General features: G+C 30.6%; 1 protein-coding gene across 1 annotated transcript; it reads right to left on the bottom strand.

Moving 5' to 3' along the window:
* Window positions 1–457: 457 nt before the first annotated feature.
* On the bottom strand, window positions 458–14,753 carry LOC105366216 (sodium/potassium-transporting ATPase subunit beta-2). Its single transcript, XM_011504574.1, has 6 exons — window positions 14,408–14,753; window positions 3,775–3,915; window positions 2,867–2,986; window positions 2,399–2,580; window positions 1,820–2,093; window positions 458–799 (listed from the first exon to the last, which is right to left on the bottom strand). The coding sequence occupies exons 1-6, from the start codon at window positions 14,556–14,558 to the stop codon at window positions 696–698; spliced, it is 972 nt and encodes a 323-aa protein (XP_011502876.1). The 5' UTR covers window positions 14,559–14,753; the 3' UTR covers window positions 458–695.
* Window positions 14,754–15,109: the final 356 nt, after the last annotated feature.

The raw sequence follows: 15,109 nt of genomic DNA, 5'->3' as shown, positions 1-15,109 counted from the left end.
AATATACAATTGATTACCTATGCAAATATTTTGGCTAATTTTTGTAGTTCCATGATTATTTTTATGATCAAAAATCTAGCCGAATTAATCAAAATTAGATTTCACAATACAACTGAAATCCACAATATAACTACTTGGTGTGTCTATATACGTGTATGTGTATAAATGCGTGTCGACACGCTTTTTGGATAACGGAAGCATATAAATGTACATCACAAGATGCGATGTATTTCCTTACATCCTCTTTGTAATTTGTAACGGTTAAAGCTTAATACGACCTATTTGTCACAAAATTGCAAAAAGCTGACAATATCACACAAATGAGTTTGTCTACAATTATCATTATTTATAATCCAAAATTACATTATCAGTTGCAAAGGGTAATTTATACTTTATCTAGACAATTATTTAGCTTTCAACATTACTATTTGCATCGCATGAAAAATAATGGTCGTTTAAGAAAAACATGAAAGAGGATAATAATTATTAAATTATTATTTGTTCATCAATAATGAGATTTATCGTATGAAGGAAACAAGTTCGCTCTTTTATCTTCTCGATTTTCCTTTTCTTTTATCTTCATTTGTACTCCAAGACGAAAAAACAGCGTCATCGAATTGCGAGGACATAGATGCCAATTTTATCCGAAAAAATTTGATCGATGAATAAATGAGCACAAAATTAAGATTATTCTTTTAATCAACAAGAAGCTCGAAGTGTACGGACCCCAGTTTATCGTTTCGATTATGAATAATGTTCTTTGCCCATGCTTTGCATTCAACATTTATTATAACACCAGCTGCAAAAAACAATTGTTTATATATAAAAACAATGTTATTATTTACTATTATTCATAATTATCAATTGAATGCTAATGGTCAAGAATTGTGTAATTGATAAAATTATTTATGTGAGGATTTTATTGCTGTGTAAATGAGAATAAAATAACATGATTAATTTAAATAAATTTGTAATATATACATATATATATATATATATATATATATATATATATATTAAATATAGTAACAAAGAAAGAAATATTTTAAACTATATTTATCAATATTTATCGATTTTTATCGAAACAATCATAATCAATATTGTACATGATCATTATCAACTTTAAAATTACTTTGATTAATTATTTATATAACTTTATTAAAGAGATCATCGGATATTAGAATTTATCAAATTATTTGACAAACATACAATTAATAAATTATCAATAATCGTACGTCAGATATATTTCAATCAATATAAATATAAATAATTAATAATCTACAATGTAATGATTTTTTAAAGCGTGCTTAAGAGCTCATTTTTTATTTATAAAGATCAATTTAATTGCCAGTTTTACTGCGAATTATGGCGTAAAATGAAAAAATCCTTCATTCATACTGTATTAATTTATTAATTTATTAATTTTTTTAATAACATTTTTCATTTATCTATTATTTCAAAAAGTGAGCTTATAAAATATATGCTATCAGACATAAAGTGTAATATTGTAAAAGACATTATTTCTACTAATTAAAAGTTTCCATATTGTAAATTCAAGAATATTATATTCAAATTATCTTTAATCGATTACTTTACTTTATATTTTATTCCAGTAATCACTTATATTAAACTATATGTTTATTTATCCTTTTTAATATTCCATAAAGTATGGAATATATACATATAATGATTATCAAATATCATTTGATTAAATTTGAATCATTCGAATCAAATTAAATCATTTGATTAAATAATTTATAAATATCATTGTAAATATTAAAGTTGTACGTATAAAAAAAAAATTAGAACGATTACTTACTTCGTGGTCTTTCAAAGTGTACAGCCACTAAAGGACTCAAGTATCCTTCAGAATTTTCATAAGGATAATAATAACCCGGAAAGCCAAGCCGCGGATGAATATTCACGGGGCCAATATTTTCCTGATCAGCAGGATTTTCACCTTCACACGATACCCAAACTGTATTACGTTCATTGGGATTAGATATACTTTTTATTGTCCTCTTTAAATCTTCAGGCATTTTATCCGGTAGTGATGACGTATCATTGTAAAATTCTGGCCTCCAACCGAATATCTAAAAATATATTCAATGTACTTTATAATTATTTATAATTATTTATAATTATTTATTATTATTATTATTATTATTATTATTATTATTAGTAGTAGTAGTAAAAATTTACTGTCGTACATTAAATGCTAATTTTTAAAATTTTAAAAAACTAAATTATTAGTTACTTCGAGATGAATTTTTAGGAAGTTTCTCAAACATTAAACATGCTTATCCACATTACTTATATCATAAAAGAATTCCAATAATATGAATACACAATCAATACAAACAGATATTCAGCTTTTAATAAATAAACAAGTCCTTACTTTGTTTAGTTTGAGGAATATACAAGGCGAGGACGTGTGGTATCCATAGTGATTTTCAACTGTACAGGGGAACCAATTTTTCACATCAACAGCGCAAACTTGTCCCGGCCCAGGTGGGTGATCGTAATCGCAATTGTGAATATTCGCTCCGCGTCCAGGTGTCAATCCAGGTGTTCGGTAAACTATGGCCAATGAATCATTCATGTTAATTGTATGTTATTAATTTTTTTGTATAAATTCTGCATCGTAAGGACTAATAAATATTATTTTTCTAATGAATGGTGGATAAAAAAATGTCTTCACTGACGTATTTTGCGAAAATAGAATCGATATGTTTTCCATTAAATACTACTTATCTCCAGATACGCATGTAACGAGTACCTTTTCAAATAATTCAATTTACTACCATCAAAAATATGATTCGTAAAGGTATATAAATTATAATAATATATAAATTCATTCCATTACCTTGTAAAAACTTTTCTAAAGAATCGACCCAGTGCTTGTATTTTCCTTTTTCAGTTCCTTTATACCAAATCAATGTACTTTCTACATTTTCGTCGGGCGGCAATGGTCTGAATCCTAGACCTAAAATAATTAAAACAAACTAAATGCCTTAACTTGTAATTTAATTATAAATTTTTTTATAGCATTAGCGACCTCAATTGCAATCTTAAAATCTAATTTAATTGTATTGCTTTACCTTCTTTAGATTGTAATTTACAACTTATATGTAACAATTAAATAAAAAATAATTATTAATGAGTTGTTAGTTTTGGAAGGTGAAAACTAAATTTTTTTTTTAATCATTACCGAATCAGAATTACATTAATAACAAGTTATTTTTCTATTTAATTCTTGTATGTAAAAATAACAAGGCATTCGCACAATAACTATAGAACAATAAATTTTAAATAGTAAACATATTTGCAGTGAAAGTATTTTATACATAAATTTAAAATATTTAATATATTATTAAAATTAAATTATAAAATGTATACATTCTAAGTATTTTCGATAATTTTAGAATTCCTAATATATATATATATATATATATATATATATAGTATTGATATTCAGTTTACATACAATACAATTGATTAAGTGTATTATAACTTTATTAATATACATTATACAATTGCTACGTTTCATTTATAATTATGTATTTTATAATAACGTTCGATAAGTTACTGAAAATAACCAAATACTATATGTTTCATCAACGTAAAAAAACTGTTCGTAGTATTGTTTGAACAAACCTACTCCGTTTTTTAATAATTAAAAAAACTCGATGATTCAAGGTTTGTATTTATAATGTATCTATTAATTATGTGCATTCTTTTACTGAAATACACTGTAAATATCATATATAATACCTGGATTGGTACCAATAATTGATCGTTCCAATTGCCACGTGGGTCTTCGTGGATCAAGCGTTTGAAAGAATCCCCAAAAGCAAATTGCAACCAAGGCCGCTAATACTCCATAAAATATGAGATAAAAAAGGCCGATCTTTCCTGCAAGAAAAAAAGCTTAATTTTATAAGAGCTTAAGATAAGATTATACGGAAGCTGTGATTCTCTTTTCCATAATACTTTGATCGGACTTTAGATTGAATACATTTTTCATTAATGCGTAATAATTTAAGTACAATATTATAAAAATATTACATTATCAAAACTAAATTGTAAAATGTTTTATAAATTTAGTTTTTTTTTTGTTTATATCATAATCGACTAATAAAAATTAATATAACACGAATAAAAATTTGTTTATAATTACTCATATGTAATTTATTTTCGTTTATAATATAATATATTTAAAATTAATTTTATATAGTTAATAATTATGTTTAAATTAAATTCTTATTCACTACTTATATAATGAAGAATACTTATTTAAATGAAAGTATAAAATACATAAATTTTAAAGAATCATTATTCTTCAGTTTCAGTTATACCGTATAAATTATATAATTACGACTTAATGTTTATAAACAGGCAGTAAGGAATTATTTGTTTAAGATATAATTTGTAACTGTGCGTGCACAAAAGCGCGCGAACGAATGTTATAACACAGGTAAACGGGTGAGCATAGTCAAACTCAGGCAATGTTGTTACGAGACTGACTCTGCTAAGCTCAAAAAGATCAGTCAAGCTGAATAATTCAATTAATTTTTTTTATATGTTATCAAGGTCATATAGAGTACAGATTTTTAAAATAGTAAACACCAACAATTTTATATCTATATATATTTTAATGCTCATAGTTCATCTATAGCACATGAGGCCCTGAAACACGATATGCCATAATTATTTTTCTATTTTGATCTGCTTATCACCCTCCCGCCGTTTTTCTCTTCCATTTTCTTCCCGTCATTGTTTATATAAATTAAAAATATTTATGTTGATAAGATGTTCATTATATATTCTTAGTTTGTAATATATAATAAAGATAAAATTGCAAATGAAAAATACTTTACAAAATAATTTTAATACTAATTAATTAAAATAATCTCTAATCTAGTATAAACCTCTAAATGATTTTAATTATTAAAACAAAATTTAATGTTGGGCAAAATAGAATTGATAGATATATTTAATGATAATATAGTATGTAATATATATATATATATATATATATGTATATATATGTTATAATATTTGAAAATCATACCAATATATGACTATATGTAAAATACTATTTTTCTATAATTTAATTATCTATATAATAATAATAATAAATATTGAATTATATAGATCTCATTAATAAAATACTTATGATTATGATTAATTAAATATCCATTATAATACTATGAATTATAAAGTAAATAACACAATATTTGTTATCAATATTTGATGACATTATTTAATATATACATAAAAAGTAATAATAATTGAAGTTGATACACTTTGTCATGACATATTAACGAATAAAATTAAAGTTTTATGTAATAATCCTTCTTTATCGGCTAATACATTCTTAGAATAAAAAGATGATTTATCTTTATTTAGGTATATATTGATGTTAACTCTATTTTATACCTTTCCATTAAAAAGCTGTATACGCATCATAAAAAATTATGATGTATGATGATACACGATGGCTTATTTATAATAATAAGTTACTAATAATAGTTTTTTTAATTAGTACTTATCAAGACTTAAAATTAAATACAAAGTAGTAGCTAAAATGTATTATTTTGAAACAAATACTTAATATATAGATCGAGCAAATTTCGGTGTCGAAAGTGAGCATAGATGATTAACGCTTTTTAAATCAATTAATACCAACGAACTATGTAAATATTCATATTTTGCAAACATTGTTTTTAAAAGACTTTGAAAGAGATACCAACTGTAACCTATGATCTAGCATTTCATCTTTGATAACAATACAAATATATCAACTACAATAATTAGTGCAAAATAACGATAGTTGCTTATAGTTATTAGATGGAATTATATATAAATTAAATGTCATTGGCAAAGTACCAGTTACTTTTATGATATTGTGCAAATCAAATATTATTTTCACAATGTCGCACATTGTAGTAATAAATACAAATTGACGTATATCCTAACTAAAAAATTCTAACTATTAGAACTGACTGGCTGTAGCCATACTTACCAAGCTAAAGGTCAATATTTATCATTAATACTATTAAAAATTATATTGACGGCACTCTTAATTAACGAATGATATTTGATTTATTACTAAACTTTAAATAGATTAAAAAATAAACAGTACAATACAAATTTCACAGCATCAACTTCTAAAGGTTTATTAACTAATATGTACATATAAATTTATATTATAATGGGTTTTACAAACTTTTTAGTTGTGTACATCAACAAAATAATTCAATAACCATACTATTAATCAAGAAAAAATAGTTTATTATCTTTTATAATTATACTTTATAAGATTTTCAATTAAATCAATACATTGTAAATAAAAATTACAAAGAAATGGATGCAAACATTTCGATGGCAATTACTGTAATATAATATTGTATATATATGGTAACATCGATTGCTTTAAATAAACAATCACATTGATTATTAAATTTTATAATTCGTATTGATAAAATTCATTAAATGCAATAGTATTATATCATATTTTATAAAATATCATTCGTAGTGTAATATGTATTTACTTGATTAAAGAAAATAAAAAAGTTTAATAGAATATACGATGAATATTACGATATATTTGAAAAATTGAAAAGAGCTATTTAAATCGGTAAAAATAATAATGATTTATCGTTCGAAAGTTAGAAATATCTGAGATCAAGTGGGCTTGTATTAAGTGTTATTGCATTTGATATTTATAATTTTGACGAAATATGAAAAATAGTTATATAGGTGTCAAAAAGAAAACAAAAACACTAACCTAGAATGTAAATTTAAAAAAAAACCTAAACTGTAAAATATTTTCTATACATTGACACTGGTAATTTTCAACATATATTTTTTCATAATTTGTTATTATCAATATATAATAAAAATAATAAAAATTATCCAAATAAGGTATGAAAGTTGAATCCCAAATAAAAAATCACATATATGATATTGAAACATTCGCTAATATTAAAAAATTAATCGTACGATATTATATGATGTACAAATTCTGTAAATTCAAAATTCTGCAGATCAAAACTTTTCTCTTCAACATTAATTTTAGTATACAGCAAAAATAATTTATAGTTGTAATATTAATTATCACGGATCAGATTTCAAAATTCATAAATAACGTCGTTTACAAATGGTACTAGGTAATATCGTTGAAAGAGTATAAAATTGTCTAAAATAGTGTATAATACTATATAAAATAATATAAAAATTATATATTCATAGATTAAGATTACAGGTAAAACTTGAAAAATGAATTGCGCAGTATAACCAAGAAAATGGGAAGCATTGTAATCATTTTTCATATTATAAAATCACTTTATCATATTATAAAATAGACGCAATAAGATATTTCAAGCGAATGGAAAAGGGACAGACAACCGAGGTGGCAAGTAAACACTGAGATACATCGGTTAAACATGGTGGCCGATTTCCCAGAGTTGATCCTAAAAACCAACGCTCAATCTCGAGCGCGTATCTCTTTCTCTCTTGGTTTCCGTCGTGCACTTCGTGAGTGTACCCTTCAATGGCTGGCCCTAAGTTACGCAATGGCCCCGTAATGCTTCGCCGTTTAATGTCAATTGACCTCGTTGCGGCGCACTTGCAGAGGAGGGGGGAGTTCAACAATTGCCATTCAGAGTCGCGACGATGCGCGCGTGTACATTGCGGCACCCGGGAGCGAAGAGACGACCTAATGTATGCAATGCGCTTCCGCCAGTCACGAAGTGGGGTGAGAGAGGATGCGGAGGTCCTGATGTCGGTTTTTTGTCCATCCGTGTTCCAAGGCTGTCCACTTTAGTCTTTCACTTTTTTCCCGAGAGGCGCACCGCGCTTTTCAGCAATTTTCCGTTTCCTGCCATTTGCCGGACGATATTGCTTATAACGCTTAACGTCGACACTCTTATAGAATAATCTTGAATAATGAAAAAAAAGGAAATAATTTCGACTACCCACCCAATCAAGCGACCAACTAATTGATGTAAGTTGAAGAAAACGCAAATTCAAAGCTAAACAAATCCGTCTCGAGGACATTAACAAGATTTTAAATGAAACGGAGATTGCTAGATGATTTGACAAGAAAATTCAATTTACCTAATTGTACGTTATACTTTTTGTAGTATGATTCGGTCAATTGAATTTTCCTGACAAATCATTAGTAAGCTATTTTTCAAATCTATATTTAATAACATCAATTTTATTTGCTTTGACATTTAAAAATTAATTTCTTTTAATTTGATTAGAAAATAATTCAAGCAATACTTTTATATATTCATTTAAATTAACGTTAATTTAACGATATTTTATACAAATTAAATGGAACACAAATTTAGCTTTGACAATAATTTAATAAAAATTCCTTGTATCAATTAACTAGAAGGCATTGATAGTAACTTTTCACTTATTTGATTCGCAAATTTGCTCACTGACACTATTAAAATTATTTAAGACTACAAAAATTACTGTGAATTAGTGTTTTATACACAATAATTGTACATATTCTTATTGTCAATCATTATTAACAACTTAATTCACTTTTAAATGCAACTTCAAGAAGTTTGAAAGAGTATAGTATATATAATGATAGTTTCTAAAATTATCAATTACTTAATTTACTAAATTATGTACTGTATGTAATGAATTTAAAAGAAGACAATTTTTTTTTTAGTCTTTGTTAAAAAAAAGTTGTTATTATTTATATTGCCTCATATTTCATATTTAAAGTGTATAGAAATGAAAAATAGCATTCACGCATAAGCAAGCATATGGCTTATTCGATACTTATTACCGTGTTACCATATTAATATGAAATTGAAAAAAAATGGAAAATTAAATGTTATATATTGTTAAACATACTTTCAACCAATAATTTCAAAAAACAAAATAATGAAAAAATATAGTAGCATCTCGACTCAAGGACGCATAATATCCTGGGTTTGAATTATTATACAAGCCATGATCTTGAATACTTATGAAATATACAGTGTTTTAAAAGCTCTTTTAAAGCCATGACGTCAAATTTGAAGAGATAATTACGATTTAGAACGATTTATCAATTATCCTATCAGTTTAGGCGACGAGGGTCTCCTTATAACGCTCATATAACTTTAAATTGCGTCGCGACATCGGAAATAAGATTGGCCATTCGATAAAGTAAACTTGTCGACAAAGTATTCCCACTTCTTACAAAACTAGCAAAAATTTAATAAATTAGACAAAGTTAAATGTTCGGAATTTACTACGAAAAACTTCATTCGGAATAATTACACAAGCGCCTTCCTATTTGACAATCTATGCACATCGATCCATTTTAATGGGCGAATTTGTGAAAATAATTCATTTCAATTTGATAAAAATAATTTTACATCGAATGTAACACGCTTTGAAGAATTGCTCTTGTGAGTATGTGATTCATATAAGTTTCTTAAAATAAAAAAACCCTATTAAAATAATTTGGTAAACTGAATATCCAATATTTATCGATAAATTAATTGTAAACCGATTACGAGATTGAGCTCATTTCAAAACCCTGAAGCTTTAAAACAAAGTTGACCTTAATCATGAAGAGTAAAACCATTTTTTCACTAAAACTCGCGCAAACCATTCGAGGAATCAGCAATCCAATAGCGACAGGCACACGTCTATATTGTGTTACATTGTAAATTTCCGTGCTGCTCTTCGAGTACTTTAACGGCGCAGTGGCAAAAAGACTAAATATCTAATAGCAAGAGATTATATTTCTCATCGATAATGACGCACCATGAAGTTGAGTGCCCGCGTTATTTTCACCGTATCTCCACTTTTCCTTGGGGTAAACCATCGGCGCAGCAATTCTCCGACACTGACGCGTTTCTGAAAATAAGTGTGCACACAAGTCGCACCCCCAAACGTTACTATTGACAAGGTCGAATCGGTAGCCGAGGCGTATCACTCTGTCTTCTCTGCCCTGCCATTAGCAACAAAATTAAGCCGATCTCGTGGAAGTAGCCTTTTCACATGCTCGGCGTTCCTTTTGCAAAAAACATATTGGCCCTTTTTATAGGCGTCAAAGAGTATTTATTTGATTTTTATTATATCGTAACTAATTGCTTTTACAGAAGTTGTAGTAACGGGATATTTTTATAAAACAGGTTCTTGCACGTGTCATATCATATTGTTGAATACAATTAAATTTTAAGGCTGAATTTGCATAAACGCCATTGTTGCTCTATTTAGGGCTCATTTCATTGTACAAGAACATTACATCCATATAAATACTTGTAAATATATCGCTTTTGCAATTTTCTATACGTTTCACGTTTCATTGCATAAAATGCTGGTTGAAGCAGTATTCTAATTGTCTTATATGACTAATTATTCAAAAGGCACGATAGTTTTTAAACAAATATAACACAATATCAATTTTTCAACGTAAATATTTTACATAATTAACACATAATGCACGAACTTATATAAAATCATAATGACAGTTTTAATGTTGAGTGTACTTGCCATAAAAGACAAGACAATGTATAAAATTTACTGGTAATGTTAATAATGAAAATTCATCAAAAATTTTGAGAAACAATATGGCAACAAGTAGTGCAGATTAACATTGGAGATTGAAAAACACCTAGAAACACTGATCGTAATTATTCGTAATGGATAGTTTCAAGTTGAAAAATATATGCAGAAATACGAGCTTGGTTGGTGAGCGTAGGGTGATATGACCTTCCATCGTAAAATGTTCGCTCAACAAAACTCAAGATCTCGTAAAAAGATAATGTAATGGGTTATTGGGTCGAGTTTGGATTATTTCGCGAAGTTGTCCAGAAAGGGGAGGTGGAGGAGGGAGGAGGAAGAGGAGGAGGAGGAGGAGAAAGTCAGAATGAAACAAAGAACAGTTGCAAGTAATTCTCTGGTATAAGTCACTGGTCAAGTTCAACCTTTAACGATTACGAGCGTTAAGAAAATATCCAGAGTGAATCATTCGCACCGCACGCAGCATGAAATCGTTACGTGTCTTAGCGCTTACGCGCATTCAAACAAAGTCGAGATGATCACCGACGTTATTGCATCCCTTCACGCAGCCCAATCCCTCCACCCATTCATCTTGAATTAATTTCATTGACTAATCGAGTAATCGGACGAAGGCGTTCTCTTAGCTTCATCCCCCTGTAATCGCGCCCTTTGCAACGGGATAAAATTTGGTAGACCTTTGTTCGTTTATTATGATAATATATGATCTCGCAAGCTTATATACACTGTTATCTCACACGCACGCACACGCGCGCATAAATTTTAAGTAAATGTTACTGCTACGTGTTCCTTTTATCCAAAAATATATTCAGAAAATTTTAGATATTATTAAATGACTATGAATTCGAAAAATGTATTGAGTATTGTGTTTTTATACTTTATCAGTACTACTATATTTATTCAAGTGATTCTTCACTTTAATCAATTATTCAAGCCATAATAAAAAATTATGTTCGATGCACGTGAAACTGATTCCTAATTAATAATATTTATTTCTAATTAACTTATATATATGCTATTACAAAGGCAAAAAATGAAAAGCAATGCAACCACAATTAAAAGCAATGATTAATATTTCCATCTTTATTGGAATATAAACAAGGCATTGTAAGTGCTATTTTCGAAAATGCAGCAACCTTTAAATTAACTTTTGATGAATTACTTTGCTAATTATTGATCTCTCTTTATAGACTCTAATAAAACATCATATATAGAATCACTTTATACATACAACTAATTTGACTATTTTATATACGATGCAGTGTATATAGAGTTTCTAAATTATCTCTAATCAATAGATGTATTTTAGCGCGCGTCACCTATAAATAATGATTAATAGAGGGGCAACTTCAACTTTTCATAATATTTAGGCATCTGTAACTGTATATCACTAATTGGCTTATCACTGTATACATGATATCCTTAATACTTGAGGCATTTATTTAGTATATTCTAAATTAAGATATCAAAGGTGTGATGTGTATGACAGTGTAAATGTATCATGATCATCAATGACAGTACATCTATCTCACTCCCCCCCCCCTCTATGTGATAAAAAAAGTGATTAGTTTTTTCCATCGATATGTTAATATTATTGATTTGAAAAAATCATAAATAAGCCATATATCAACGATAATCGATGTTATTATTTAAAGTAATAAATTAAATATGTTAATGGGAAACTAATCGAGAAAAACAAATACATAAAAATATCTTTTACAATATATAGGAGGAAACAATGTAATTTATAACGTAAGTATGGATTAGACGAATGAAGCCTATACGTGCATATAGACAGTATGAAATAACTACGAAAAATGTACGCAATTGACACGTCATTAGACCATTTTTGTAACCATTTCATAATTACGTTACGCCTATTTAGTAAAAAGCAGTTCTGTATATTCCATTTGTCAGTATATACTTTAACTAATACATATTGCATAAATAGAAGCAAATAGGCATAACATATATTTCTAAATTAAATATTAAGTTATTAATTTAAAAAAAAAAAAAAAACAGTTTCAATTGTAAATACAACAATATTAAATGATATCCTATAGACAAAAATAGTATTGTTAAAGTATATAAGATATTGGTTGATATATTTATAGAATGTATGTGTACATTTTTCTTTAATTAACGAGTATTCATTTTACATCTGCGATAAATTAATGTGATATTTGCTTTGTTTTTATTTTGCTTGAACACTTTATATTATATCGTAGACTCTGCACCTATAATATCAACAATTTTAAAGCTACACATTATCTTAAGAATAATTGATTATTTTACTCGGTACGCAAAAACAGTGAATTTAACATTCACTGTTATAATTATAAAATGACAAAGCTTAATAGACATTATTTTATCTTAACTATTGCCACAACACAATTGCAATAGACATTTATATGATATGGGCTGTAATTTGATGTAAAGTTGATTTTAAATTGTTTTACCATTGCTATTGCTATTGTGCAAGTTTGATGGCATTTTTATTTAACAGAGATTTAATAGAAAAATGCCAATGCCAAGATTTACATGAACAAAACGAAATGAATTTATAACGTTATAACCGTGCTAAGAAACAGTCGACATTATATATACTTTCTTCGAAATTTTCGACTTGACTGTACACGTGGCGTCATAGACTCGCTCGCACACCGGTTTAACTTTAAACACGAAAGAAAGAAAAAAAATAAAAATGTCAGCGGATTAATTGTGGCATGCACATCAAGCATTAACTTACGAAGGAACACATATTACGAATGCCAATATTAGCTGAAATAATTTTAAATGACCGCTATGACAGCACGAAAACACAAAATATTCGCATGGAAGGAGCGTTCGTTCATATCAATAGATTTACGATTAGTGATAGAAATGACAAGGCATTCCTTGCAATGCCTAATGAGCTTATATAAAATATTTATGGGCTATTCCATTGTTGACCAATGTTAGTTTAAAGTGTAAAGCCTCGATAGAGCATTCATAACAATCATCCTACCGACCGATATTAATACACCGATAAGCGGCTAAAAAAAGCGGCTTAAAACCCTATTAGGATAGAGGAGCAATGCAAAGGTCACTCTCAATCGAATCCCAACACATAAATGCCCCAACCCACTACAATGGTTTAATATAACGGCAATCGTGTATTGCTGTAGGTGTTGGGCAGGTTTGTCTCGCCTTCATTTAAACGGCGTCGACAGGCGGGAAGATATTTTTATTCGGAAGTAGTACCCGAGTAAGCCCCCTTGGGCAACGCAGTCTCTTCGCGATTGTACGAAAGGCGGCCCTCCATCGACAATAGCTCACTATAAGTACAACAGGTGCGCGCGACTTACCCGTGACGAGTACGGCCCTGGCTAGGCGTTCCGTTTATGCCTCGACCTAACCTCGTCGAGTTGGAGCTACGGGAAGTCGACGCTCGAGGCCCGTGATCGAGGGGCCCTGGCGCTTCATCATAAAATCTAAACTTTGGCGCGCGAAATTCAAATATCTTGGCTAGCAAGCTAGCCTCGGAGTCACCAGAGCCGACGAATAAACGTACGAGCGATGGCATCAAAGTGGGAGAGGGCCAGACGAGAAGGTAGGGGCCATAAAGTGCGGAGGGGTCACCGTGGCTGTTGCGGTGATTGCGGTAATCCGAAGGGAGGGGGGCGGACGACGAGGATGACGATGACGATGACGAGGGTCGGTGGAGGAGGGAGGGAGGGGGGGACACACAGAGAGAGAGAGAGAGAGAGAGAGAGAGAACGGGGCCAGCGCCCTTTCCTCGACGGCAGAGAAACGGAGGCAGGTGGACGGTTGCCGTGGCGCCGGGGCCGCTTTGACTTTCCAAACGGAGAACACGTACCCCAGCTACTGGCAGTTCTGCCCATGAACGCTCCGGTCTGCGGGTTATAGATGAACTGGCGAAGGGCCTGGCTGACGGACATGCTGGGTGGCTTCTCATAGGGATTCATGGTCTCGCGCGTGGGCAATTTGGCCTCCTTGGCCGTCACCATGGCTGACACCAACTGGGGTTCCTAGGCTGCGGCCACGAGAGAACGAGAGCCACGACACAGGTCCTGTGTCGTCTGCCTATGCGTAGAGACGCGCGCGGATCCCGGATCGGTCCTCTCCGAATTTCCGATCGCTGAGTCTCCGTTAGCTCGAGCACGCGCGACCAGGTCGACTGAGCGGCCGAGCGCAGCTCGAGTCCCGAACAGCCGCTTACTTACTCGCTTAGGCGTTAGCTCGCCTCGGATTCTGTGCGCCTTGTTCGCTATCTCTCTCTCTCTCTCTCTCTCTCGCTCGTTCACTCTCTCTCTCTCTCTCTCTCTCGCTCATTCGCTCACTCTAACTCTCTCTCTCTCTCTCTCTCTCTCTCTCTCTTCCCCCCCCCAACGCTCGGCCATAGACCCTCCCTCCGTCTAAACCTCCGCGCCATACCAAACCACCGCCACCGCCACCGCCACCGTCACCGCCACCGCCACCGCCACCGCCCCGCGAACTAACGGCCATCCGACGCTCCCACGGAGGTGACCAGCCGCGCAATAGCCGCTGGCTGGCCCAT

This window comes from Ceratosolen solmsi, unplaced genomic scaffold (genome assembly GCF_000503995.2).
Source record: "Ceratosolen solmsi marchali unplaced genomic scaffold, CerSol_1.0 scaffold148, whole genome shotgun sequence".
Classification (NCBI taxonomy): domain Eukaryota; kingdom Metazoa; phylum Arthropoda; class Insecta; order Hymenoptera; family Agaonidae; genus Ceratosolen; species Ceratosolen solmsi.
Note: the sequence above shows the minus strand (reverse complement) of the source record. Positions and strands in the feature narration are given on the sequence as shown.

Excerpts from the sequence above, each read along its gene's own strand:
- LOC105366216 (XM_011504574.1), bottom strand. The coding sequence starts at position 14,558 with ATGGTGACGGCCAAGGAGGCCAAATTGCCCACGCGCGAGACCATGAAT. Across the intron at positions 2,581-2,866 it reads TTTAGAAAAGTTTTTACAAG|TTTACCGAACACCTGGATTG; the intron begins GTAATGGAATGA and ends CATTGGCCATAG. Across the intron at positions 800-1,819 it reads ACACTTTGAAAGACCACGAA|CTGGTGTTATAATAAATGTT; the intron begins GTAAGTAATCGT and ends TGTTTTTTGCAG.